The following is a 25,330-nucleotide window of genomic DNA, read 5'->3' as shown; positions in this document are numbered from 1 at the left end:
AGTGAGTGGCTCAGTGGCTTAGTACTTAGCACATGTGAGGCCTTGGCTTCAAAGCCAGCACTGAAATAAATAAAAGCTGGGATGGGAAGTTACTATGTAGTTCTGGTGACACACTTTTACATTAGAGAGGAAATAGAAAACTCCTCATCCTACTGACCTAAAATCAAGAATAGCAGGGTGCACTGGGATACTGAGGTATAGAGGACTCGAGGGAGGACTCCTCCCTTGTTAAAAGGCAGCCATGACTAACACCATGAATCCATGCTCGTGGCTAAGTACCCTCCTAGGACAGGACAATGAAAGCTGCACATAAAACTTGCAGTGCATTTCCTTTGAAGTTAGATTTATAATGAGGAATGGAAGATGTCTGAAGTATATGGACAGCTGTAGTTTTGAGTGGTCATTAGTAGCTGTACTTCATAATTACAGTTAGTAACTATCATTCTGCAGAGACTTCTACCTGACATAAGCCCATTGTAAACATATCAACAAGGTAAACATATTGTAAACATATCAATTTAAACATATTGAAAAGATTGTCAGATCATCCCATTGTCAGCAAATCATGTCAATTACTAAAAGTATTTTTATTTTAAATTATTTTAAATGCTTCTTTATAGACTTATTTTTCGTTCATTTAGGTAGGCATATGTGTGTGTGAGTGTGTGTGTGTATATGTGAATTAAAGGAAAGGAGGTAATAAAAAGATATTCAAATTATTAGAGTTTTGATAATTCTAACCAATTATGAGTGACATGTAAAATCTTGATACTTCACAGGTGAACTTGCCGAGTTCTTCATGTATGTTCATAATTTAGCTTACGATGCCAAGCCAGACTATCAGAAGCTCAAGAAAATTCTGAATCCAGATGGAGTACCTTTAGGGCCACTGGACTTTTCCACCAAAGCACAGGGCGTCAATATGCAGACTCCAATCCACCGAAAAGTAAGTATAACATCATCCTGGTGCTCTCGCCGGCTGCACACTGTGCAAGTGCCTCTGTGGTGACATCTCGGGCAAAGGTGACTTGCTTGCTACAGTCATTCCTACCGTTTTAATCCAGCATCACTCTGACGTACTGTCTCTTAGAATGAGATTTGTTCCTACCGTGTGTTGATAAAGAACGAGTCGCTGATGGCCTTGTACATTGATTGCAGAGAGAGCGAGCCTTGACCTTAACTCAGGAGAGCCTGTATGTGCTTCTGTCTCTCACTGCTGGGCCCTGTGACTTTGTCTCCAAGTTTCACTATAACACGGAGCTGCGTAATATTCTTAGATAGTTTTGATACATATCTGTTGACCTTTCAGTTTATAGAAGGAATTATTTTCTTAGCAAAGTTGTTATTGAATCTGTTATTTCCTTTATTCTGCCTCTTTGAATAAACAACCTCATATCAACCTTTAAGAAAGGTAATTCTTAAAGTAAAACAGTTACAAAGTCAAAGGACTCTCAGAAGAGGATGGTAGAAACTTGAATCTGTGATTAACAACAGTGCTACACAGACAAGGAGGTAACTCTCACTTGAACTCTTTATAGTAAATACATGCATGCATGCATGCATACATACATACATACATACATACATACATACATGTATGTGGAAGGTATTCTTTTCTGCTAGAGGTACAAGTTAGGGTTAGAATGCCATTCACTTGTAACTTTTCTTCTGAACTTTGGATCATCACAAGTGCTCGTGAGCCAAGAATGCAGGATGCAGGCTAATGTGGCTGCTGGATGAATGGTGAGTCAAGTCTCAGTGCACAGATGGTTCTGATTTGCTGAATTTTGTAGCTGCTGCAACTGAAGACATAAAATATCCTTCTAGTCATAAATTAGCTCTTTGGAAGCAAAACCTTGGCACAAGAGCTTTACAACCTTCAATTAGTAGGAAAAGAAGTATTTGAATGGCTGTGGTATTGACATCTGCAGGCCTGCATAGTAATCATTCCTAATAGAAGAGAATATCTGTTTGAGGCGGGTTTGCATGGCTAATTAACTAGCAGTGAGAATATGTAATTTTTTCATGATCCCCTGATTGTCACCTTTCTCTCGTGACACAATTACATTTTATTGTAGCAAGTGCCTCACAAACCAATTGTCAGTACTGTTTACATGTTACAGGAGGCAGAACAAAAGTTCATGTTTAATGAAAAGCCACTGGATTTTGATCTTGGTAATTATGGAGACTTATTTTAACAGTTTTATTGACTTTTGTATTTTTATGACTTTTCCAACAAAACAAAACAGCATTTCCCTGACACAGTCGTGGTCAGCACTTAAGAGTTGAGAAGATTTTCAATTTCATAAGCATAACTGAAATGTAAAAGAAAGCATTTAAAAACCATTCTATCTTCTGATATAAAAGTCCAGTCACTATATCCACAGTATTCAGTTCTCCAAATCAAAGTGGATTTGTTGTGAAGCCATTTTTAAATAGAAAATAATACAATATAGAACATTTTTCAGTGAGCTTTCATTAAAAATGTTCTGTTCCTTCTGATCAGACCACTGTGATTATAAGAAGTGCTACGTAAAAATAATAGTACCTTTAAAATCTTAATTTCCATTTGAGGATGACATATTCCTCAGTGTATCAATATTTAATCAATGACCTTATTTCTATACTATTTTATGAGCACATATATGTTTAAATATATCAAAAATAGAGTTTCACTATCTGTGGGTAAATTGAATCTTAATTTTAAGTTCTACAGTCTACAGGTTTCTATTAATACTGTAAACATCAAACCTTAAAATGTTGACCTTTTGCTGTCCTAACTGTGCTGTCCCAGTTCCGCTGAGCCATGCACACAGGACGGTATTTGCAGTAGATGATTCCCTAACAGAATTGTATGAGTCACGGCCGTCAACCTGGTAGCTACCGAGTTTTGCTCCCAAGTGCCAGCCTCTTTCCCAGTCACAGCCCACCTTGCATGTGGGATGCTGCTGCTACTTGTCAGGGTAGTGAACGAATTAGTATTCTTCTACTTTTTCTTGGCAGGTATTTAGAAATATCTGTATATGTACCTGACAAAGCACACATACTCGGTTACATGTTTTCTACCTTTTATTATTCAAAGGAAAGGAGGTTCTGGATGTTTAATTTTTCAGCATACTATTTAATTCTAAAATGAAAGTTTTAAAATTTAATATTCTTAATAAAATCCTTTTGACTTAGAAAGTAGCGCACTAGCATAAGATTCTCTGTGGATTCATAGCATGATTGTGCAAAGCAAAGTGAGGTATTCTATTAATAGATCTTTGAATGGGCGTGGTGAACATTTACAATACACTGGGATTTTCTCTGGCGCTAAACCGGAAATTAAGTTTTGCCAACATAGCAGAGATGCTGCTGTTTTATTTTTCCTAAAAAGCAGGGTTTACTTGCAGGGCCATCTAGCAGTCATGGGGGCAGATCCTGTTACCAGACTGGTCGGGTTACAAGGTTCTGTGGGTGATGTGTCACCCACAGAAGCATTTGGCTTCATTGTTGTTGTTTGTTTGTTTGTTTGTTTTTTAACCCTGCAATGTGTTGTGTTCAGTTTGGATCAATGTCGGCTTTAGTGGGAATGCTACCATTGCGTCATCCCCCTTCCCACTCTCTGCAGTCTACTCTTTCAAAGTCAGTGAATGAAATCGCATCTCCCCGGTGCTGGCCTAGAATTTCAGCTCCCGAATTCTCAGTGTAAAAACCACAGAACAGCAGGTACAGCCCCACCTCTTTCTCCAGGTCACATTTCAGGGGCCGAGCCTCTTCCTCGAGGAGCAAGAAGTTAAATGAGTCGCCCATTTCAAAGCAGATGGAAACTGGGTCAGATCGAAGGTTCTAGTCTCTTCATGGTACACAGGAAAATGTAGGTCCTTTTCTCAGCCTGAACCCAAGGTTCAGCAAGTCAAAGCAGAACTGTGTATTGCTAGGGTACAAAGCTTCATGGAGAAGCTTGAATTCTCAAAAGAATCCTCTAAGCTTGTCTTCCTGTTTTCTATATGAGAGGAATGGAATAAAATCCTGGCTGGGAGATTTTACTATCAATGCTTAGGATATAAAAAAGGGCTCCAGTTTTATAGAAGAGTGTAAGGTTACTTTGGAAAATTAAGCAAAATACTTTCTCGTTTAAGTAGCAAGTCTCCTTGAAAGCCATGCATTTTTGGGCAGTGCCCTTTTTGATACTCTGAGATGGCCAGGAGTGTTTTGTATGTTTCATACCTTAGTAAGTAAGAAAGCTTCACTCTGTTCACAAGTAAGTATTTGCTCATCCCGTCTTACTCTTTTGTTATATATTTGTATAGAAATGTAACTCTCCCGTAAGTGGGGAGCATTTTGCTCATTAGAAGTATCCATAGCGGGCTGGGGATTTAGCTCAGTGGTAGAGCGCTTACCTAGGAAGCACAAGGCCCTGGGTTCGGTCCCCAGCTCCGAAAAAAGAACCAAAAAAAAAAAAAAAAAAATAGAAGTATCCATAGCACTGCAGCTCAAACCTCTGGCTACTGAGCATGTCCAGAGGGCACCGTCTCTTCCAGGAAGCCTCGGGAGATGAAATCTCTTATGCCTGTTCCTGTTCACAGGTCAGAGGCGCTGGAGGGAAAACTGATAACCTTAGATGCTTAGTACAAAGGACAGACTAAAAGTCCTCAGTCACTGCAGCTAGCAAAAGTCCATACAACCCAATGTCCTCAGTTCTGCATGCTTAACCAGAGGAAATGAAGTCTCGTCACAAAGGCCTGAATATCTTATTTTTCTAGAGTTATTTGTGGTAGGGAAAAAGTATGGACTGACAAATGGATAAAATAATCCACTGGGAAGGAAAAGTCATCAGCTTTAGAAGAGAAAGAACTCCCCACTTTTCTTTTTCTGTAATTATTTTTTTTCCTTTTGTTTTTAACATTCCATATTTTATTCTCCTCCCGGTTCACCTCCAACTGTTCCACATCCCATACCTCCTCCCCACTTCCTGCCTCCATGAAGATGTCCCCACTCCACCCACCCCACCGGACCTCTAAGTCTGGGGCCTCCAGTCTCTCGAGGGTTAGGTGCATCTTCTCTGACTGAACCCAGACCCTGCAGTCCTCTCCTGTATATCTGTGGGGGCCTCATATCAGCTTGTGCATGCTTCCTGGTTGGTGATCCATTGTCTGAGAGATCTCAGGGCTCCAGGTTAATTGAGACTGCTGGTTCTCCTACAGGGTTGCCCTCCTTCTCAGCTTCTTCCACCTTTTCCCTAAGTCAATCACAGGGGTCAGCAGCTTCTGTCCATTAGTTGGGTGCAAATATCTGCATCTGACTCTTTCAGCTGCTTGTTGGGTCTTGTGAAGGGCAGCCATGGTAGGTCCCTTTTTGTGAGTGCCCCATAGCCTCAGTAATGGTGTCAGGCCTTGGGTCCTCCCCTTGAGCTGGATTCCACTTTGATCCTGTCGCTGGACCTCCTTTTCCTCAGGCTCTTCTCCATTTCTGTCCTTGCAGTTCTTTCAGACAGAAAGAATTATGGTCAGAGTTTTGACTGTAGGGTGGCAACCCCATCCCTCACTGATGCCCTGCCTTTCTGCTGGAGGTGGGCTCAACAAGTTCCCTCTCCCCACTGTGGGACATTTTATCTAGGGTCCCTCCCTTTGAGTTCTGAGAGTCTCTCACTTCCCAGGTCTCTGGTACATCCTACAGGGTCTTCCCAACCTCCTGTTTTTCATTTATACTCAGTGAAACATGGCCAACAGGTCCTGACAGACACTGCATAATTGTAACTCAGATGAGGAATCTAATTCAGCAAGACACTGCAGAGTAGATGGGTAGACACCAGAAGCTTGGAGGTGGGGAAAATGGGGAGATGTTGGTTAAAGACACAAACATTTCAGTTATAACTTACAGGAGTGTTTTCTACAACGTGACAGCTATACTTAATACTGAGCCATGTGCTTGAAATCTACTAAGAAAGTAGATGTCATATTCTTACCCCACCACACACACAGATGTAATAAATGTATGGTATTCTACAATGTGAGAATTTCAAAACATCATAGCAGACAACCTCTTCATGGTGATTGTGACTCAATAAAGATGGAAGGCTAAAACTCCAAAGAAGGTTTCACAATGACAGCTATGTCAATTTTTCAGGGGTGAAACAAGTATGGGGACCCTCATTTCACAGCAGTTAAATAAATAACAAGTCTTCATTTCTTACTCAGCTGACGACAAGGAGGGCAGGCGGCTTGTAGGTCCCATCGAATTTCCCAGTGAACTTAGAGGGAGGGTGAAAACAGTTAAACTCCAAGTGTTTGGGAAACATTCCCAGTCTGCAGGTTAGTGAAAGGCAGTGGTTTTGCCATTCAGTAAGATGCCGAGATCCGGGAGAGGTGGGAGGAAAGGAGTGTTGTGACAACTGAATCCGCCTTCAGAGCACCAGCCTATTTCAAAGAGAAGGAGCGAACGCACTTGGCAATAGAAACTAGAAATTGAGAAACTGGAAATTAAGACTCTGTTTGCCCAGCCAGCATAATGTATTCTCTGTTTGGCACTGGTTACTCCATTATTTCCCCTTCTGCTGTTCCTGTGCTCTACTCTCATTTAACCCAGGGAGAAAGGCACAGCACTCTGAGCTGCTGCAACTGCGAAGCTGCTCTACAAACACTTCACTCAAGGACCTTCCTGGGCTTTCAATTCTCCACCTGTGTGGTAGGATCTGCCCTTAGTCCTGTGTCTACTCAGGGTTATTGAGAGTCAGCATTCCCCAGATGTCACCACACTGTGCAGAAGAAGCCTGAGAGACAGTGAGCTTGTCATGATGTTGACCTCTGGTATTAGTACCCGCTGCCAGATAACATGAACCTGTGTTGCACAAAGGTTAAACTACCTGCACTCCATGTAAGCAACATCATAGGCTCCTGTGTACTTTCACATCAATTAGCCTCTCTTCAACAATAGGAAAATAGGATCTTAATTAATAGGAACTTAAGCTACAACAATAACTGGTTCCACTCACAGCAAAGGTTAATAATGAATTCACATGCAGTTTGAAAATGTGACAATGTTCTATAACAATACAGTTTTCATTGTAAGCAAGTTTTCTGTAGCGATAATATTTAAAGCATGTGTGTAGCTGCGACACTAACTTTAATTGGTCTTCCCCATTGATGGGGAAGGATCTGGATCTTTCTAGGTGTTGCATTTTTTTCCATAATAGCCATTGTTACTTTTGGTTTTTGTTTCTTTGTCAAGCCCATTGTTAGCCAGCTTAGGTTTTTAAAGAATCTGGATATGGATATGACTGAATTTTTTTAATGTCATAATTTTCATTTCATTATATATTTTTGCTCCATACCAACAGGTTGATTCACCAAAGGCTATAAAGAAACCAGCCAATGAATTCCCAACTAAGTACACAAGGAAAGTCTGTGGAGAGACAAGAGCAACATGGAGAGAGGAGCAGGAAGAGCGCCGGCCTGCAGTGCTGCTGAGCGACTTGGCAACACCAGTGAGAGCTGGGTGGAGGGGTTTTATTGCTGTTACCTTAGAATAAATGCTCTGAGAATACAGACACACTCCCTGACCCCAAGGCCAAGGTTATATGCTTTTGCCATGTGAGGATAGAAATATCCTGTCCTCCTTGTAAAATCAAAGAACCATACAGTTTTTGTCAGAGGAACAGAAGCAAACATACACCAGGTATATGTGATTACTGCCCCCAACCACTGAAGAGGTAATGAAGCACACCTGGATCTCTCTTACGGTCTACAATCCAGTAAGGCCCTCCCCTGCATATCCTGCACTCTACATGATTCCTCTCCTCTAATCCTTCCCATCAAACACAAGGGCAGAACCTGCCTGCCCCGCAGGCTGTTTGCAATTGTTTGGAAGCAGAGTGCCTTTCCCTTTGCACAGGGCTCACGCAGACAACAGCGAAAGCCCTCCCTACGACCACATCCTACGATGGGAAAGCAAAACCTACAAAATGTATCTGGAGAGAAAAGTAAAGTTTAATTATGTCAGAATGGCCACCATTTCCTTTGATTTGTGCCCCATCCTTCTCAAATGGTTTGAAGCAGTTCACAGTGTAACTCAATACCCCACCTTTCTCACCCTCCACCCAAGAAATCCTGATGTACGGGGCAGCTGGGATGTGAATCGCTAAACCGAGCACTGCATTTGGCTCTGAACTTGGCAGCTGAGACAAAACTTAGAAGTGGAGTTATACATCTCCCATCCGAGCAGCAAACAAGTTTATCAGAGGAATGTGCTGTAATGCGCAAAGGAACCTCTTGCATTTATTCAGTATGAAATAGCATTAGTTGTGGTTTTATTTTAAACTTACATACCAAAGTCTATTTCAAATGGGCATATTTTATAGTCCCACTTGTAAAGTTAAACACAAATACTGTGTAGTGACAAAATCAGAAATTCTCAGCCCTCAGTGTAAGTCTCCGGTCCGGCAAGGCAGGCGGCCCTGTGATAGTCGGAACCCAGGTTTCAGGTGAGCAGATTCATTCACACTGGCCTGTCTGGCAGATGTTGGTACAGAGGTCCTCATTCCAGCAGCCGCTTCTTTGTTTGCTCGGTCCTCCGACTTCAGCATCAGTTCCAATTCTCACCTGGAGATTAGCTTTGCCTCTTGAACTCCATGACCACGCAGTGACACTGAATGTAGTAACATGCGGTTTTTATGTCTACACATTTCGTTCGTTACCCTTTGAGATTTCTCTGTGTTCATGACTATACCAGGAAGTCCTTATCGTTGTGCAATTCGTGTATCCATTTCCCTTCTAGTGGACACATGAATTCTTTCTGGTTTAATATATTTATGGAAAGCATCGTTATTCATTCTGCCCTGAGTCTACTGTGGACAATGCAGACATGGAATTACTAGTTGGACAAATATGTTCAGTTATAAAATTTGGCACATGAGGGCCAGGTGGCTTTACCAAGTAAAGATGCTTGCCACAGACCACCTGGGTTTGATCCCACTTGGTGAAAAGCAAAGGATTGACTCCCATAAGCTGCCCTCTGAACTCAATATCTGAGTCATGGCATGGGCGTAGCTCCCCAACTCCACAAACAAGTGTAAAATGTTAGCAAGTCTGTGCGCCGCGGGTGTGCCCTTTCTATGTGCAAGTGTTCTGGTAATGCCTACATTTCTTTCCCAGCACTTAGTGTTGCCATTCTTTAACATTTAACCATCCTCACTTGTATATTAGTGTTAACTTCTGAGTACAGCTATTTATATGATGCCTAATAGGCTGTGTTGCTAGCCATCTCTACCTCTTCTCCAATGGAGTGCTTTCCAAGGGCTAGAAATCTTTCACATAGTCTAGACAAGACCCTTGTCATTTCTGTAATGTGCCTCTTCCCACTAATTTCAGTTGGTAATTCATAGCTGACTCCGATTCTGAAGTCCTGTGTATAGCATGAGAAGGAGCTGAGGTCCACTCCTCTCTACTTTCCATTTCATCATCTTGTGGGATGATTTCTGTTTCCTTTTCCTAACCAAATGGGTTTGGATTTTTTTTTTTTTTAAATCAGCCAAGTGTGTCAGCGGGACTAACACTGGGCAGTTTCCTCCATTCTGTTACCCCAATAGCACACTACACGTATTACTGCAGCATTACAGCACATTCTAAAGTTATGAGTGCAATTCCTTCAGTCTTTAAACACTGCAGAGCTCTAACCATTAAGCATTACTCCCTATATAAGGTTTTTTTTTTTTTTAAATAAGTGTTTTCCATATACTATATTCTGGATCACAGTTTACCGTCCTGACCTCCCAACCTCTTACCCATCCAACTCCACACACTTCCTTTCTCTCTCTCCCTAGAAAACAAACTGGCAAATTAAAAATAACAAAAACAATCAAACCAGAAAAAAATAAAACAGAAAAGGAAAAGCACAAGAAAAATATATACACGTAGAGGTAAACACACATGTTCACATATAAAATCAGAAATCATAACATATAAGCAAAAGACCCACAGAGTAAAAACAAACAAGCAGAGAAACCCAAACAAAGCAAGAGACAAAACATCTCCAAAATACCACTGTGGACTGGAGTCTGCTGAGCTTGTTTTATTTATGGCTTCACATTGTCATCAAATTAGAAAACAACTCAACTTTAACTTCATTCATGTTACGTTTCCCTCCTTCATCCTCTTCCTCCTGAGTGCCAAGCACACGCATAGAATATTACTTCTTATGCTTGGCAGCTGAGGCCCTGGGTCTTTAGGTTAGCCTTACTGTTTGGGTATTTCTTTGACCTAATATCGGGGTAACTGTCAAAGCCTCAGGGTTTAATTAGCAATTGAACCCAGCCAGTAATGGTCTGAATTTTGTTTTTCAGTTATAGGACTGGATTGTTTTCATATTTCTACTAAGATCTAGCTTACTTATGTCTAACATTTCCTATAAGTCCTCGAAAGCTAGTTTGATACCCGTTATGCATGATTGCAATGTGCATTCAAGGTTAGTGATGCCCTCAAGCAGTACTGTTGCCATTTAGGGCTGAGCTATTTGCTGTAGGAGGACTTCCCTGTGTGTTGTAGAATGTTCACTAGCACTCCTGGTCTGTTGTCACTAGATACTAATAATGCTTCCTCCTAGGTGACAACACAACTGTTGTCAACTCTTCTTTGAGGGAACACCACTCTGGGTTGAGAGCCAGTGGACTACAGCTAGATTGGTGCATTGCCTTAAGCCCTTGCTACTAATGGAAGCGAGCTATGCCACTTACCCAGTACATATGTACTCCAACCTGAGAGAGAACACTACATTTTCCCACGGCATCTGTGTGCCTCTGTTGTAGTCCAATAATGGGATGTCTTCTTAGCCTTCGTGTTGGAATCCTTGGTTCCAAGTTGGAGCTTTACCATGGAGTTACACTCCAGCTCAGCATTTTTTTTGTCTAGATTGCAAATTTTTTTGGTTTTATAACCCATTGTTTTTGCCCCTACTATTCAAGTGTACAGTGTTGGTGCAAAAGCAACCATAAGTGAAACATAAACAAATAGGTATGGCTGTGTCTCAATAAAGCTATTCACAAAACATACAAGTTTTATTAAATGAAGAAATTGTATAAGCTTATACTATAGCCTGCCTTTTCCAACCATAGGAACATCTTTCTGTGAGATGTCCCTAGTTGTTCCTGAGAGGCACTGTAAAAGTCAGAGAAGGTTCCTCTTAACATTTTAGTAGTTTGATTTCTGTTCCTGACTAGGTAGATAACCAACTTTCCAATGGTTCTTGGCCCTTGGAAATTTATTTGATAGTGTGTTTCTTTCCCTTTACATGAGAATGATTTGGTATCCTGGATAAAAAAGTCAATTATTTCCTTCTAGGGACCGAGACTGTCAGTGAAAAGTTATTCTCATCTGAATCTCACATCTCTCCTAAATGTATCTTTTGCTTTTGCTGTTTTATTTTATTTTTTTCCCATTGTCTGAGATAGGATCTGACTTTGTAGTTGTGGCTGCCCTGGAAATTGGTATGGAGAGTAGGCTGGTCTTGAACTCAGAAATCTGAAGTGCTCAGATTATAGGCATACACCACTGTGTCTGGCCAACACATATCTCACACACAAATTCTTTCTGACCTTTGAAAGTGACCGTGTAGGGGGAGGGGCTGAAGACACGCTGCTTGAAGGGTAGCAGGCAGTTCTGAGGGTGCAGTATGATGGGTGAAGCTTACAGTCAAGAGGACAGACTTTGTCTGCTCTCTTAAAAAGAAAGCTATCTTCTCGTAAATTACTCAGTAGCTGGTAGAAGGAGGAGGGGGCATGCCAGAAGTCACCAAGGTAAAGCAGAAACAGAACAACTTTGAACCCCCATCAAGTTAAATAGCTAGCAGTCAACAGTAGTTCAACTGTTCCTGTTTTCAGACGCATGAAACTAAGTCCCCCTGCCGCAGTGCAGCACAGGCACAGCCTTCAAAAAATGTCTACGCTGTCGTGATGGGCAGGATGTCCACAAGTGGTGTGAATGACCAGACTAGCTTGGTGTATTGTTTTATTTAGCATTGTTAAAGAGTACACAATAAATGCCTCAATAACTCAAATCTAACAAAATATCTCTTTCATAATCATAGGAAAACTCCAGAACAAGGAAAGTACGTGAGTATTCTGATACTTTCAGTGAAATGCTGAGTTTCCGACAGACACAGAGCTATCCACGTTTCCAAGGCTCACACTGTAAGCCCTATCTGGACTGCACCAGGAGAGATCCCATCAGGAAGCCGAGACCCCTGCCCCAGTATGGATCCAAGCCCACGGGCAATCTGGGTGTCACCGACTTGGAAAGCTCTCCAAGATTCTGGCCTGCAGTTCTTCAGCTGACTCTGAGTGAAGAGGCAAAGGCAGATGTGTACTACTATGGACTCACTATATTCTGCCTGCTCACATTAGTATGTCTTGCTTTGTGTTTTCTCTGAAGTCACTGAATAAACTGGCTTTTGCTTTTGTTTTTAATCTTTAAACAGTTTTTAAGCATTCCATCTCTTCACAGGTGGATTCCATTCAGGGTTTTCTCCCAGACATTTTCAAGGTAATTGGCTTTAAAGGAGAAAGAAATATATTTTAACAAAATTTTGGGCACACTCTTAAGAATTAAAATAGTATTTTAACTTACTATTGGCATTTTATTAAAAATTATTTCACCACACAATTTCAAAATATTTTCTTAAGATCACCAAGAAATTTAGAAGGCATAAATGTTTTTGATCAAAGATTCTTTGAAAACTAAGGTATGTTCAAAGCTAATTTATAACTATCACAATTTGATTAACTGAAGAACAGCATATTTGAAAGCCTTTAGGAACGCTAACTACATATCCACTTCCTGTAACACATCCCGAGAGCCAGGCACACTGTGAAATGTGACTGACATTCATATGTCATGGCAGCTGGCTTACCTTACTACAGTAGGGACATTCACCAAAGAAGACGTTGAAACTCTGTCGACTGCTGCTCAGCCCTCTCAGCCACTGTGCAGAGAAAAATGGGGATCATGTCAGCGGACACACGCCATTCCGGTGCATGTCGGGGGACACGCGCCATCCCAGTGCACGTCGGGGGACACACGCCATCCCGGTGCACGTCGGGGGACACGCGCCATCCCGGTGCACGTCGGGGGACACGCGCCATCCCGGTGCACGTCGGGGGACACGCGCCATCCCGGTGCACGTCGGGGGACACGCGCCATCCCGGTGCACGTCGGGGGACACGCGCCATCCCGGTGCACGTCGGGGGACACGCGCCATCCGGGTGCACGTCGGGGGACACGCGCCATCCGGGTGCACGTCGGGGGACACGCGCCATCCCGGTGCACGTCGGGGGACACGCGCCATCCGGGTGCACGTCGGGGGACACGCGCCATCCGGGTGCACGTCGGGGGACATGCGCCATCCCGGTGCACGTCGGGGGACACGCGCCATCCCAGTGGGCTTTGACTAACTTTGTTCTATAAAAGGGAAACTTTCTGAGCCCATGTCCAGTTACTATTATATTGAATAACTAAGAAATCACTACTAAAACTTGGAATATAAACTTGTAGTGTATAAGCGAATTATGTACCATTTAAGATTTGGCTGACAATTACACACTTTACATGTAAAAAAGACCTATACAGAGAAACTTACTACACCAATGACTCACATATCATCAAGTTCTCTGTGAAAGTATCTTAGGATTTTGAGATTCTGATCTTAACAGTGGTTTAATTTGCACTGTACTATGAGGCAATCAGTTTTTTAAAATTAAAATGAATATTCGGTATTACAAAACAAAGTATAGATTCCATTATACTTTCCCAAGTAGACCAGGTATTTTTATGATTATCTAAGGTAAAATGACTGTTCCTAAGCTTCCTACTAAGAAAGGGTAAACAGCACCAACTGTTCTCCATATTTGAAGAGAGAAAGACAGAAAACTTATGGCACTTGCCGGCTGTGGTTTCCACAGAGACAGTCGATCGTGGAGGCTGTGGCCTAACAGGAGTGCTGTGGAACTGACTGACTAGGAGATGAAAGGGCAATTCATGGAGAAAAGAGATGCTCAGGTCACAAGAACCTTCGAGCGTTCAGAAGAGAATTATTTGTTTTATACGTATATGCAGCCTGTGCAGTGGCATAAGTGCCTTCCCCAGCTGGCGGGTCTAGAGAACTCACACAGTGGTAGCACACACTTAGTAAGACCAGTCATTCCTACCCCACGGTTATTATGTGTCAGTATGCTATGCATGAGCACAGTCTAGATTGTTTTTCAAACTAGGATTCTCTGGCACACTCAATAGTATATGAGATGAAACAATGAAGCCTGTGAGTGCATGAAATTAACTAGGAAGAGGAGTTTGTGGCAAACCAGGGGAGTAAACAGATTATGTTAATTCAGAATTTGCTGTGCGGAGAATTACTAGTTTTACCTCATACAAGCACATTTGATGGAAAAGCTGTCCACACTGGGGATTGTTACACACTTGATCAGGGATGGCACCATTCAGGTGACGGGCATAACAGATACCACAGTCCATGCTGAAGTCCTTCAAAAGAAAAGTGTTTGTGTTTAACGTGGATATGTAACATTAGGAAGAAGAAATATGATATACACAATATTTGTTTCTATATCTGTTTTAAGTATGCTTGAGTCCTGGGATAATACCAGTCTCTTCACGGTATTCTCCTCTGTACTCAAAAATGCAGATTTCATTTGGGGCTAGCAATATTTTTATATTTTAATCATTTTTCCATATACATAATCATTCCTGTGTCTACACAAAGACAGATCTGACGTGAGCTGGTGAACACCAGGTTGCACAATTCTGCAGCAAAGGGAAAAGAAAGTCAGCACTGCCGTGTCAGTGGCGCTGCTCACTTCTGAGAAGCTACCGCTGTCCTTCACAAACGTCCAGCAAACTAATGAGAACTGTACTGCAATCATCCGTACGCAGACAGGACGAAACCCAGACACCGCCTCAGTGTCTCTTCTTGGTTTTAGTAAGTTTATCTGTCACTAACTACTTCCCTACGGAAGAGGGTGATCAAAGCCCCTGTCAGGCACCTAACTACCAGGGTTAACAAGTCCACTGATGCCAGCGTTACTGTAACTGAGAGCTGGGCTGCAGCATTCTTCCAATGTCTTTTCTTTTTCAGCCTTGTTTTCCTGAGAGAAGCATTTAAACTTTATTATTCACATAATATAGACCACTGAAGCAGTAATTGAACTTACAGATTTTTCCAGGACAGTACGAGCTGGGAAATCAATTTCTAAAACATCTTTCAAATTCTGTAACAGACTATTTTCTGGATCCCTAAAAACAAACAAACAAACAAACAAACTTATAAAGTTTGTTAGGCCATAGAAGAGTGCCAGTCACTGCCAAGGCGCCTACCATAAATGAATGTTCCCACTCAGCCTCATTCCTAGGGGCTTTGTCACTGTGGATAATAAAAAGAAAAACGTTTTAATAATTTAGGCCTCATTGCTTTTGTGTTGTAACAGTCACTGCCACAACATTTGTTTAGCTTTGGCTTAAATTATCAGTTCTCTGTACAGTATACAGTTCAAAATGAGAAATGTATTTAAAACAATTATAATATTAATATTTTGGAATATTAGATAATGTTAGACAGGATTTTATGAATCTGTTTCAGACCTGTAATTTTAAGATGACATACCATGGTCAGCTCCAAGAAAGCAAAACTCAGGAAGCATGGTAGGGTGCCTGGGGTCTACCTCTATGTTTATGGAGACATCATGCCCTGAAATGGAAGAAGGCATTCAGATGTGGCGTTGAGACTGTCAAGCAAGTCAGCACAAATCCACACAAGCAGATCCAGCCACCTATTTTCTCTCAGGAAAGACTCGCAAGTTATTTTTAGTGTTGTGTAGAGGTACAACATCATTGTTTTAACACTGAGAAGTAGTTTTGAAAGTATGACTGTCAATAATTCAGGGACCTCACGTTTCAAAAGACAAACCCAAAATTTATATGATGAACTTAAAGGGTAATTATGTTCCAGAAATGTTTCATAAAAGTTTTCAGTTAAATTATAAAGGCCTTTAATATATAGAAATCATACATGTAAGGAATGGGGTAAATTACTTTTCATAACCTTTATTTTACAAACTTAATATTTCATATAATTATGGTCAAAAGTAAAAAAAACTAATGTTATAATTGGTAAAAATTGATAGGTCTAAGAAAACTTATATAAGAACTTTATAAGTTTTTTGTGTTTTCTGAAAGTTAACAAATGATTAATTCACATTAATCAGATGTCTGTGCTACTTAATACCTCAAACTTTCTGAAGCTAAGAAAAGTGACTTCACTTAGCACTAGACCGTTTCACAGGTTTAACTGTCTTGAATATGTACAAATTTCAAAAAGCAAGTTTGTAAAGTTATGTAGTAAAGATCAATTTCAGTCATATCTATAACAAAAGTGATATGATAAATTCTATAAGTTTTTGCTGAAGTTAGCAATAATGAATTTAAATGAACAAATCTGGAAAAACGATCAAAGTAAAAAAGAAATATGTGGTATAGACATTCAAGAAGAAAAATAAAACTTGCCCACTTCATTTGTCAATACAAAGCACACACTTCCCATTAGTCTACCAAACCAAACTGCTGCCACTTAGGCTATAGGAACACACCTCCTAACTCAAAGGTTGGCCCTAAGACAGCAAATCATTGCTTGAGGCAGGAAGAGGAGCTAAAAGTAAAGGTAGAACTTGTCTACAACTTGGCTGTTCAAGATGAACTGTAAGGAAACTAATAAAAAAGAATAATTCAAGAATAATTATTTAATGGAGCCATGATGATAATAAATCATGACATTTCTCTAAAGGAAATGTGATCAGTCTTAGCATCTACTTGTTGACAAATACATTATAATTGGCTAGTTATTCCAAGTTAAATACTAATAGACTTTCTCAAACTGGAAAGTAACATGTTGCCAGTGTTTGCAGTTATCAATCTCGCCAGCCCTGCAGTAAGTACAGAAGCTAAGCTGTTCACTGACTTCAGTACGATTCACATCATTGCTTCAAAATGTCTACTGGAATACATCCTCTATAGTAGCTTTTAACAAGACCAAAAAGAAAGAGGAAAACATTAAACAGAGACTATAAGCAGCTATTACTATAATGGGGTGAGAAATATATAACAAATATATAAAAATTTAGATAAAAACCTAAACTTGGTAAGAAGGTTAAACTCTACCACAGGCTTAGCCTTGTTTACTCATGAAGAAGATGACACTGGCAGAGATAGGGCACTGCAGGAAACCACTGCCATGCTAGGTCTTCAGCCTCCTCTGCTTATTAGGAAGTCGGTACTCGTCACATACGAGGGCTCACATGGGCCTTCTGTTGCTCTTACTGGCATGACCCAACTCAGTGCCCGCCCTCTCTATATTCAGAAAAGACTGCCAGATCTTCATAATTTCTAACACAGGCTTCTCTTCGATGTAGCATTCACTTGAATATTCCTGCAACACAATTTCTGTGCTAATTAACACTCATTACCCACTGTCTGAATGTGGCTTGCATCGGATTGTCACCTTTCATAACAAGCACCTCAGCCCTTCCCGCCTAAAACATTTACATTAACCACATAGTAATAAAAATCAGGCTTTATTCCCGAGTTCCAACAGCTAAATCCATGCAAAGAAATTTCATCTAAGATCTTAAATGCCATTTTCAAATTTGTTTTTGCAAATAATATAGAATAAAATCAGACACCTCGAAAACACTCTCATCTTCCTTCCCTACCTAATGCAATCCTGCGTGCTGTCGCGCTTCGGGGAGGTTTCTCCGGTTCCAGCACCCAAGTCTTCTCATCAATTTCATCCATAACATCCCAGAATGCCTTCAGTGTCTCTAACGCTGCCGAGAACTGACTGTAAACATTTACCAAGGAGCTCTGTGAAAAGACAGAAGCTAGGAAGTTAATGTGCTCTACATCCAGCAAATCAGTTTCCACTCAAAACACACTGCACTCAGGCCATGGGAGCCAGTTCACTCCCCCCAGAGGACTCTGACAGCATCAGGGCTCTGCTGCCCTTCTTTACCCCATTAGCATTAACACATTCTTTGTGACTAGTCTGCACTATCAAGAGTGGTCTTCATGAAGCCATGTGACACATTACACCTATGAACAAAAATCACATAAAATGATACATATAATATATATAGATATAGATAGATATAGATACGTATGAATATTGATGTTATCATATCTAATGCATTAAGCATACAACTATAATGTTAATACAAATTACCTTTTTTACTCTACAAAATGAAATTAGACACAGTGGTATTCATAGCTGGACTAGATTAACTTTAAGCATTAGCAAATGAACAAGCTTTGCAGACCTAATTAGTATAAAAGTATGAAAATGGCTTTTTGTTGTTGCTGTGTTGGTTTGTTTTGGGATTTGATTTACTGTGCTGGTATTAAACCAAGGAGGAAGTACATGCTCGGCAAGTGCCCTGCCACTGAAGTTCATCTCTAACCAAAGTGTGCAGTATTTTTTTTAAGAATTCAAAAAAATTACTTTCACATTTGATTTTTAGTCAACCTGTGAATTCACCTTAAATACATTAATCATTACGAGTTAATTATATTTCACTAAATAAACCGTAAGTATTTTATAGTATAATTCATATTTTTCCTTTTAGAAAAGAAAAGCATTTCTCGTAAAATAATGTGATGCATTCAAAAGATACATCCATTTGCTGAAAGGTTTTGTACAGTAATTTAAGAAGAATAAATAGTTTAGTGTTTCAGATAACCGAAGCACATAGCAAGTCTAAAAACACTCTGCATGTAAACAAGTGACAAAGGAAGCCTCTAAAATGCTAGAGAATGGCACTTGCTCACACTCACCACCCATCCCTGCAGCAAGGCTGCAGTGTGCAATGGACCCTCGGCTCCTCGGGCAGAAACCTCCAGTCTACTGAGCTACCAGGGCGGGGCTGGGTGTCAGAATGGGAACTAAACCTTAGATCTGAAAATAACCTTACAAACACTGAAGAGAGAATGTGCTTCTTAGGGCATGCTGCATTATGGTACAGATGTAAGTATCAAATCAAAATCACACAGCTCTGTTACTGGCTCTTACACGGGCAGGAACGAAGTCAGTGTACCCAGCCTTCCCCGTGTTCCAAGTGTCTATACCTATGTACTTCATCGATGAAATCCAATGTTCGCCTCATATTTAACACCAATCAGAAGAAATGACAAGGGATTTTTCATAGTAGCATCTTTACTTGAAAGTATTTACAAACATATTGTCCGTTTCTCTTACATACAAAGTATATATTGTTCAAAATGCATTTTGAACAATAAATACTTTTAAAATAAGAAAATAGCAGTTTAAGAGAAAACCAAACAACACAAAAGCCCTACAAACTAAATGTAGGTGACAGAAAAGGGAATCTTGCACCTAACAACCATTATTAGACTTTACTAGAAAGACTTTCAGAATAAATGCTTCAAGGTAAGCATTCTAGTTAAGGGAAAAAAAATTGTTAGCAACCTCAGAAATGCAGGGGATGGGAGTAAAACCAGTTCCCCACAAGCCATAAGTCAGATTCTCAATTGTTTCATTTGATTGTCAAATCATACACAAATACTTAGTTTGAAATTATACAATTAAAAATACTATGCTATTCCTATATGTTAGCAATAGTGTTTATTCAGTTATGTCAAAAATAGTATGACCAACGTTAAAGTCAAAAGCTATTATTGCCAGGAAAGCAAGTCTCTCTTTTCTTTTTTTTTAGTAAAAAAAGCCAACTCTTCATTCTGTCATATATACAAGTTTAGAATTCACTACTGATACAGTTGATATATTGATATAGTTGATATACTGACATATTGATAAAGGTTCTTTCTGTCAACTTGAAAAATGCTAGATGAAAACTCCAGTAAAAGCCAAGTGGGAAATCTTGTGTAAGAGCTACAGTTCTTAATAAAGATGAAAGAAACCATAAAGCCATTGGTAAGGACATACCCGAGCTGATGGGCGGAGGGTAAGGGTGTAAAATCACACCTCTTTAAAAAGATCTGGAAATTTCATTTATTTACAAACTAAAGATGTCCCTACCTTATGATCTAGCAATTCCACTCCAAGAGAAGTGCAAAGACAAGTACATAACAACACTTCTTCAAGAACGCTTACTACAACCATGTTTACAAAAGTCCCATCATATCCAAGGCCAGATATTCTGCCAAAGACAAAGACAGAAAACTAATACAGACAAGTTCTTAATCTTCACCATCACATGTACTCTGTGTCCATTTAAAGAATGTTTAAATAAAGCTAAAATCTCTCTAGCAAGATGAGGACAAACAAGTACCTGCCAGGGACCCTGCTATTTCAGGAAACTTTTATCCAAATTGTCCTATGCCTAAATATGCCTAAAATAACTGGCCAGTGGTAAGCCAACACCAGCTACGAAATCGTGTTTCCTGGTACAACACAGTCCCCTGTGCACAAAAAGACATGATTCCACTGAAACTCTTCTCAAGGTACACGCCCCTTCTTCCATAATGATGGGCTCTAAAGACGGGCTACCATATGCTAAGGGCCAAGAGGAGGATCTCGTGTGGTCTTTGTTCATATATATATATAGCATAGAGGTTATCCAGACTATTAGCCACCTCGTCCTGGTTATGGGAGCATGGGGAGCCCTGTTTGCAGAGACCACACACATCTCTTCTGGTCTCATGCTGAATATAAGACACTTCCAGGAGGTTGCCGGTGCATCCCCATGGCTCATCAATCCCTACTTTTCTATTTGTGTGTCTGTCCTTACTTCACTCCATGTTACCCCCATTAGGTCAATCCATAAACTGGACAGTTTAGAGTAAATGTTTTCTCCTTTAAGCTGCCTTGCGTCTGTGGTGGTTTGCCCTGGAGTTAGTGTATTTTGATGCTAATTCTGTTGCCCTCAGGACAGCCATCTAGTCAAGTACTCAGGTAGGTAAACTTCTCCCCATTTAATTTGTAAAATACAGGTGAGGGCCAGTACAGGATAGAAAGAGGCCTGCCACTGGACGAGAAGGAAGGATGGGCGGGAGAAAAGATTGAGGGAAGAGGAGGAGGGAGGAGGGGACAGCACAGTAGCCGTCAGACAAAGTGGAAGTTGGCATTAGGATTCCATGCTGTACTTTATAGGTTGTTATAAATGTTCTTAAGGGATGGATGTGTACAGGGCTTTGTATGTCCAGGTGAGCAATTATATCTTATCAATTAGATGAGAGGTTATTGAGTTGTGTGTTCTTTCTTGCGGAGAACTGAATTTGGGAGAGTGTGTGGGACGCTGCGGAATGAGGATGTATATTTCTGGCATGGTGACAGCCTGCCTTGGGAACTGGATCGGTAGAGAGATGGTTGCCAGGCTCAGAGAGAGGCCATCAGCAGTGTGATATGGGATAGAGCAAAGTGGGTGAGAGGCTTTGCTGACTGAGATTAAGATATCTATTAGATATCTTGGGGCACTGTGGTGCCAGACCTAGAGCGAGTAAAATGGCTGATTTATTTTATTTTTATAATTTTACAACAACATCAGTCAGAGTGTTTTATCAGAGAAAGTAACTAATACAGGAGCTGGTGCAAGGAGTAGGGTGTTGCCGTGATGCACTGACTATGTTGTTTTGGGGAGAATTATGGGAAATCTTTGAGCTTAAAGGGCTGTGTTGTGTGATCTTGAAAGAAGCATGTTTAGAGAAATGCAGATAATAGAAGCCTGACTTGTGAAGTTTCAGAGGAAAAACAAAACATACTGTGGTTGTTTGTGCAATATTTTGATTTAAGAATCTGTAGGTGGTTGATGGTCAACTGAAACTAAAACATTATCTTTCATAACGGGAAACCAGCATCACTGAACCTGTGCATTATTTGGACAAAGGATGTTAGTCTGCTAGGGATGAAGAAAAAGCAATGATTAATGAGAGATCATCATCTCTGATGTGAAATCTATGGGACATATTTTCACCCTGTGAGAAACAGAAGTCATGGTCCTGGGGAAAAGGCTGCATTCCAAGTTGAACTTAGTAACATGTAAGACATACACCTGGTACTTATACTAAAGGCATAAGAAGTGGACAGGGTTATGGAGAGTGGCTGAGGCCTGGCTATATGGCAGGGTCAATGTCCCTACAGAAGCCAATGGTTATGATACAGCCTCTATTGCAGGTAGAGAAGCTAGGATAGCAGAGATGCCAGCCACCATTATGGTGGCTATACGCTAGCAGGGAAGTGACAGGTTTGAGGTAAAGCTGTCCTGAGTCTACAAGACAAGGTGGATGTGCTCTGGATGGCAGTTCTGGAGAGAAGGACCATTGAAAGCCTCTGGAAGCCACAAGGTCTTGAGTCTCCAGACCTTGATCCATATGGTTTGGATTTACATTGCTAGGGCTTGGCGTTGCTTGGTCTTAATGGTTACTATATCCTCCTGATTCTTCACTTTGTGAGTTGCAAAGTATGTAACTTGTTTGGAATTTTACAGGAGCCAGAGTTGACAGTCTACTTATTTTGAAGTAACAACAAACATTTTTTTTCATTTCTGAATGATTAAATTTTATTTTTAATTACAAGTTTCCATTTATTCAACTTAGATATGATCAAAAAATGTTTTAACTTGTTAAAGTAATAAACTTTCAATGAGAACCAAGATATTTTATATTATTTGAGACTATTGTGAAGGGTATCATTTCCTCAATTTCTTTCTCAGCCTGTTTATTCTTTGAGTAGAGGAAGGCTGCTGATTTTTTTCGAGTTAATTTTATACCCCGACACTTTGTTGAAGTTGTTTATCAGGTTAAGTAGTTCTCTGGTGGAACTTTTAGGGTCAGCTAAGTACACTATGATATCATCTACAAATAGTGATATTTTGATTTTTTTTTCTCCCGTCCAATTTGTATCCCTTTGACCTCCTTTCACTGTCTGATTGCTCTGGCTAGGACTTTGAGTACTATATTGAATTTGTAAGGAGAAAGTGGGCAGCCTTGTGTAGTCCCTGATTTTAGTGGGAGTGCTTCAAGTTTCTCTCCATTTAGTTTGATGTTAGCTACTGGTTTGCTGTATATTGCTTTTATTATGTTTAGATATGGGCCTTGAATTCCTGATCTTTCCAGGACTTTTACCATAAAGGGGTGTTGAATTTTGTCAAATGATTTCCCAGCATCTAATGAAATAATCATGTGGTTCTTATCCTTGAGTTTATTTATATAGTGGATTACATTGATGGATTTTCATATATTAAACCATCCCTGAATCCCTAGAATGAAGCCTATTTGATCATGATGGATGATCATTTCAATGTGTTCTTGGATTCAGTTTGCAAGAATTTTATTGAGTATTTTTGCATCAATATTCATAAGGGAAATTGGTCTGAAGTTCTCTTTCTTTGTTGGATCTTTGGTTTTGGTATAAGAGTAATTGTGACTTCATAGAAGGAGTTTGGTAGTGCTCCGTCTGTTTCTATTTTGTGGAACAGTTTGGACAGTATTGGTATGAGGTCTTCTATGAAGGTCTGATAGAATTCTGCACTGAACCCATCTGGACTTGGGCTCTTTTTGGTTGGGAGACTTTTAATAACTGCTTCTATTTCTTTAGGAGTTATGGGGTTGTTTAGATGGTTTATTTGTTCCTGATTTAACTTTGGTATCTGGTATCTACCTAGAAAACTGTCCATTTCCTCCAGATTTTCCACTTTTGTTGAATATAGGCTTTTGTAGTGAGATCTGATGGTTTTTTTAATTTCTTCAGATTGTGTTGTTATGTCTCCCTTTTCATTTCTGAATTTGTTAATTTGGATACACTCTCTGTGACTGATGGTTAGTCTGGCTAAGGGTTTATCTATCTTGTTGATTTTCTCAAAGAAACAGCTCCTGCTTTTGTTGATTCTTTGTATAGTCCTTTTCGTTTCTACTTGGTTGATTTCAGCTCTCAGTTTGATTATTTCCTGCCTTCTACTCCTCTTGGGTTTATTTATTTCTTTTTGTTCTAGAGCTTTTAGGTGTGCTGTCAAGCTGCTGACATATGCTCTCTCCTGTTTCTTTTTGCAGGCAATCAGAGCTATGAGTTTTCCTTTTAGTACTACTTTCACTGTGTCCCATAAGTTTGGGAATGTCATACCTTCATTTTTATTAAATTGTAAGAAGTCTTTAATTTCTTTCTCTATTTCTTCCTTGACCAGGTTATCATTGAGTAGAGCATTGTTCAATTTCCACGTATAGGTGGGCTTTCTGTCACTATTGTTATTAAAGACCAGTCTTAGTGCACGGTGATCTGATAGGATGCATGTGATTATTTCTATCTTCCTGTATCTGTTGAGGCCTGTTTTGTGACCGATTATATGGTCAATTTTGGAGAAGGTTCCATGAGGTGCTGAGAAGAAGGTATATCCTTTTGACTTAGGATGGAATGTTCTATAAATATGTTAAATCCATTTGGTTCATAACTTCTCTTAGTTTTTCTACGTCTGTTTAATTTCTGTTTCTATGATCTATCCATTGATGAAAGTGGGGTGTTGAAATCTCCTATTGTTATTATGTGAGGTACAATGTATGCTTTGAGCTTAGTAAGGTTTCTTTTACGTATGTAGGTGCCCTTGTATTTGGAGCACAGATATTTAGGATTGAGAGTTCATCTTGGTGGATTTTTCCGTTGATGAATATGAAGTGTCATTCCTTATCTTTTTTAATGACTTTTGGTTAAAATTCAATTTTATCTGATATTAGAATGGCAACTCCAGCTTGTTTCTTTGGGCCATTTGCTTAGAAAGTTGTTTTCTAGCCATTTTCTCTGACATAGTGCCTTCTTTGTCTCTGAGGTGTGTTTCCTGCATGCAGCGAAATTCTGGATCCTCTTTACATATCCAGTCTGTTAGTCTATGTCTTTTTATTGGGGAATTGAGTCCATTGATGTTGAGAGATATTAAAGAATAGTGATTATCACTTCCTGTTATTTTCATTGTTACAGGTGGAATTATGTTTGTTTATCTCTTTTGGTTTTATTGCAAGGAAATTATATTCTTGCTTTTTGTACAGGGTAGTTTCTTTCCTTGTATTGGAGTTTTCCATCTCTTACCCTTTGTAGGGCTGGATTTGTAGAAAGATATTGTGTAAACTTGATTTTGTCATGGAATATCTTGGTTTCTCCATCTATGTTAATTGAGAGTTTTGCTGGATACATTTACCTGGGCTGGCATTTGTGTTCTCTTAGGGTCTGTATGACATCTGTCCAGGATCTTCTGGCTTTCGTAGTCTCTGGTGAGAAGTCTGGTATAATTCTTATAGGTCTGCCTTTATATGTCATTTGACTTTTTTCCCTTACTGCTTTTAATATT

At 40.0% G+C, this 25,330-nt stretch overlaps 2 protein-coding genes across 6 annotated transcripts in view; one reads left to right on the top strand and one right to left on the bottom strand.

The window, feature by feature from the left end:
- Vrk2 (VRK serine/threonine kinase 2) overlaps nucleotides 1–12,444 on the top strand; it is a 120,735-nt gene extending 108,291 nt beyond the window's left edge. For all 3 annotated transcript variants that reach the window (NM_001401405.1, XM_039092235.2, XM_063273410.1), the window contains 3 exons: nucleotides 780–946; nucleotides 7,319–7,465; nucleotides 12,058–12,444. In NM_001401405.1, the coding sequence (NP_001388334.1) occupies nucleotides 780–946; nucleotides 7,319–7,465; nucleotides 12,058–12,399 (656 nt within the window). In that variant the 3' untranslated portion in view covers nucleotides 12,400–12,444. The remainder of the gene's footprint in view (nucleotides 1–779; nucleotides 947–7,318; nucleotides 7,466–12,057) is intronic.
- Nucleotides 11,962–25,330, bottom strand: part of Fancl (FA complementation group L) — a 65,895-nt gene continuing 52,526 nt past the window's right edge. For 2 of the 3 annotated variants that reach the window (XM_039092113.2, XM_006251597.5), the window contains 7 exons: nucleotides 17,741–17,891; nucleotides 15,640–15,723; nucleotides 15,354–15,399; nucleotides 15,191–15,272; nucleotides 14,388–14,504; nucleotides 12,880–12,951; nucleotides 11,966–12,520 (listed from right to left, as the gene is read on the bottom strand). In XM_039092113.2, coding sequence (XP_038948041.1) covers nucleotides 12,485–12,520; nucleotides 12,880–12,951; nucleotides 14,388–14,504; nucleotides 15,191–15,272; nucleotides 15,354–15,399; nucleotides 15,640–15,723; nucleotides 17,741–17,891 — 588 coding nt within the window. In that variant the 3' untranslated portion in view covers nucleotides 11,966–12,484. Of the gene's footprint in view, nucleotides 12,521–12,879; nucleotides 12,952–14,387; nucleotides 14,505–15,190; nucleotides 15,273–15,353; nucleotides 15,400–15,639; nucleotides 15,724–17,740; nucleotides 17,892–25,330 lie in introns of all 3 variants that reach the window. The other variant, NM_001191684.1, reaches the window with a different exon arrangement.

The sequence above is a fragment of the Rattus norvegicus genome, chromosome 14, assembly GCF_036323735.1.
Source record: "Rattus norvegicus strain BN/NHsdMcwi chromosome 14, GRCr8, whole genome shotgun sequence".
NCBI classification, from domain to species: domain Eukaryota; kingdom Metazoa; phylum Chordata; class Mammalia; order Rodentia; family Muridae; genus Rattus; species Rattus norvegicus.
Note: the sequence above shows the minus strand (reverse complement) of the source record. Positions and strands in the feature narration are given on the sequence as shown.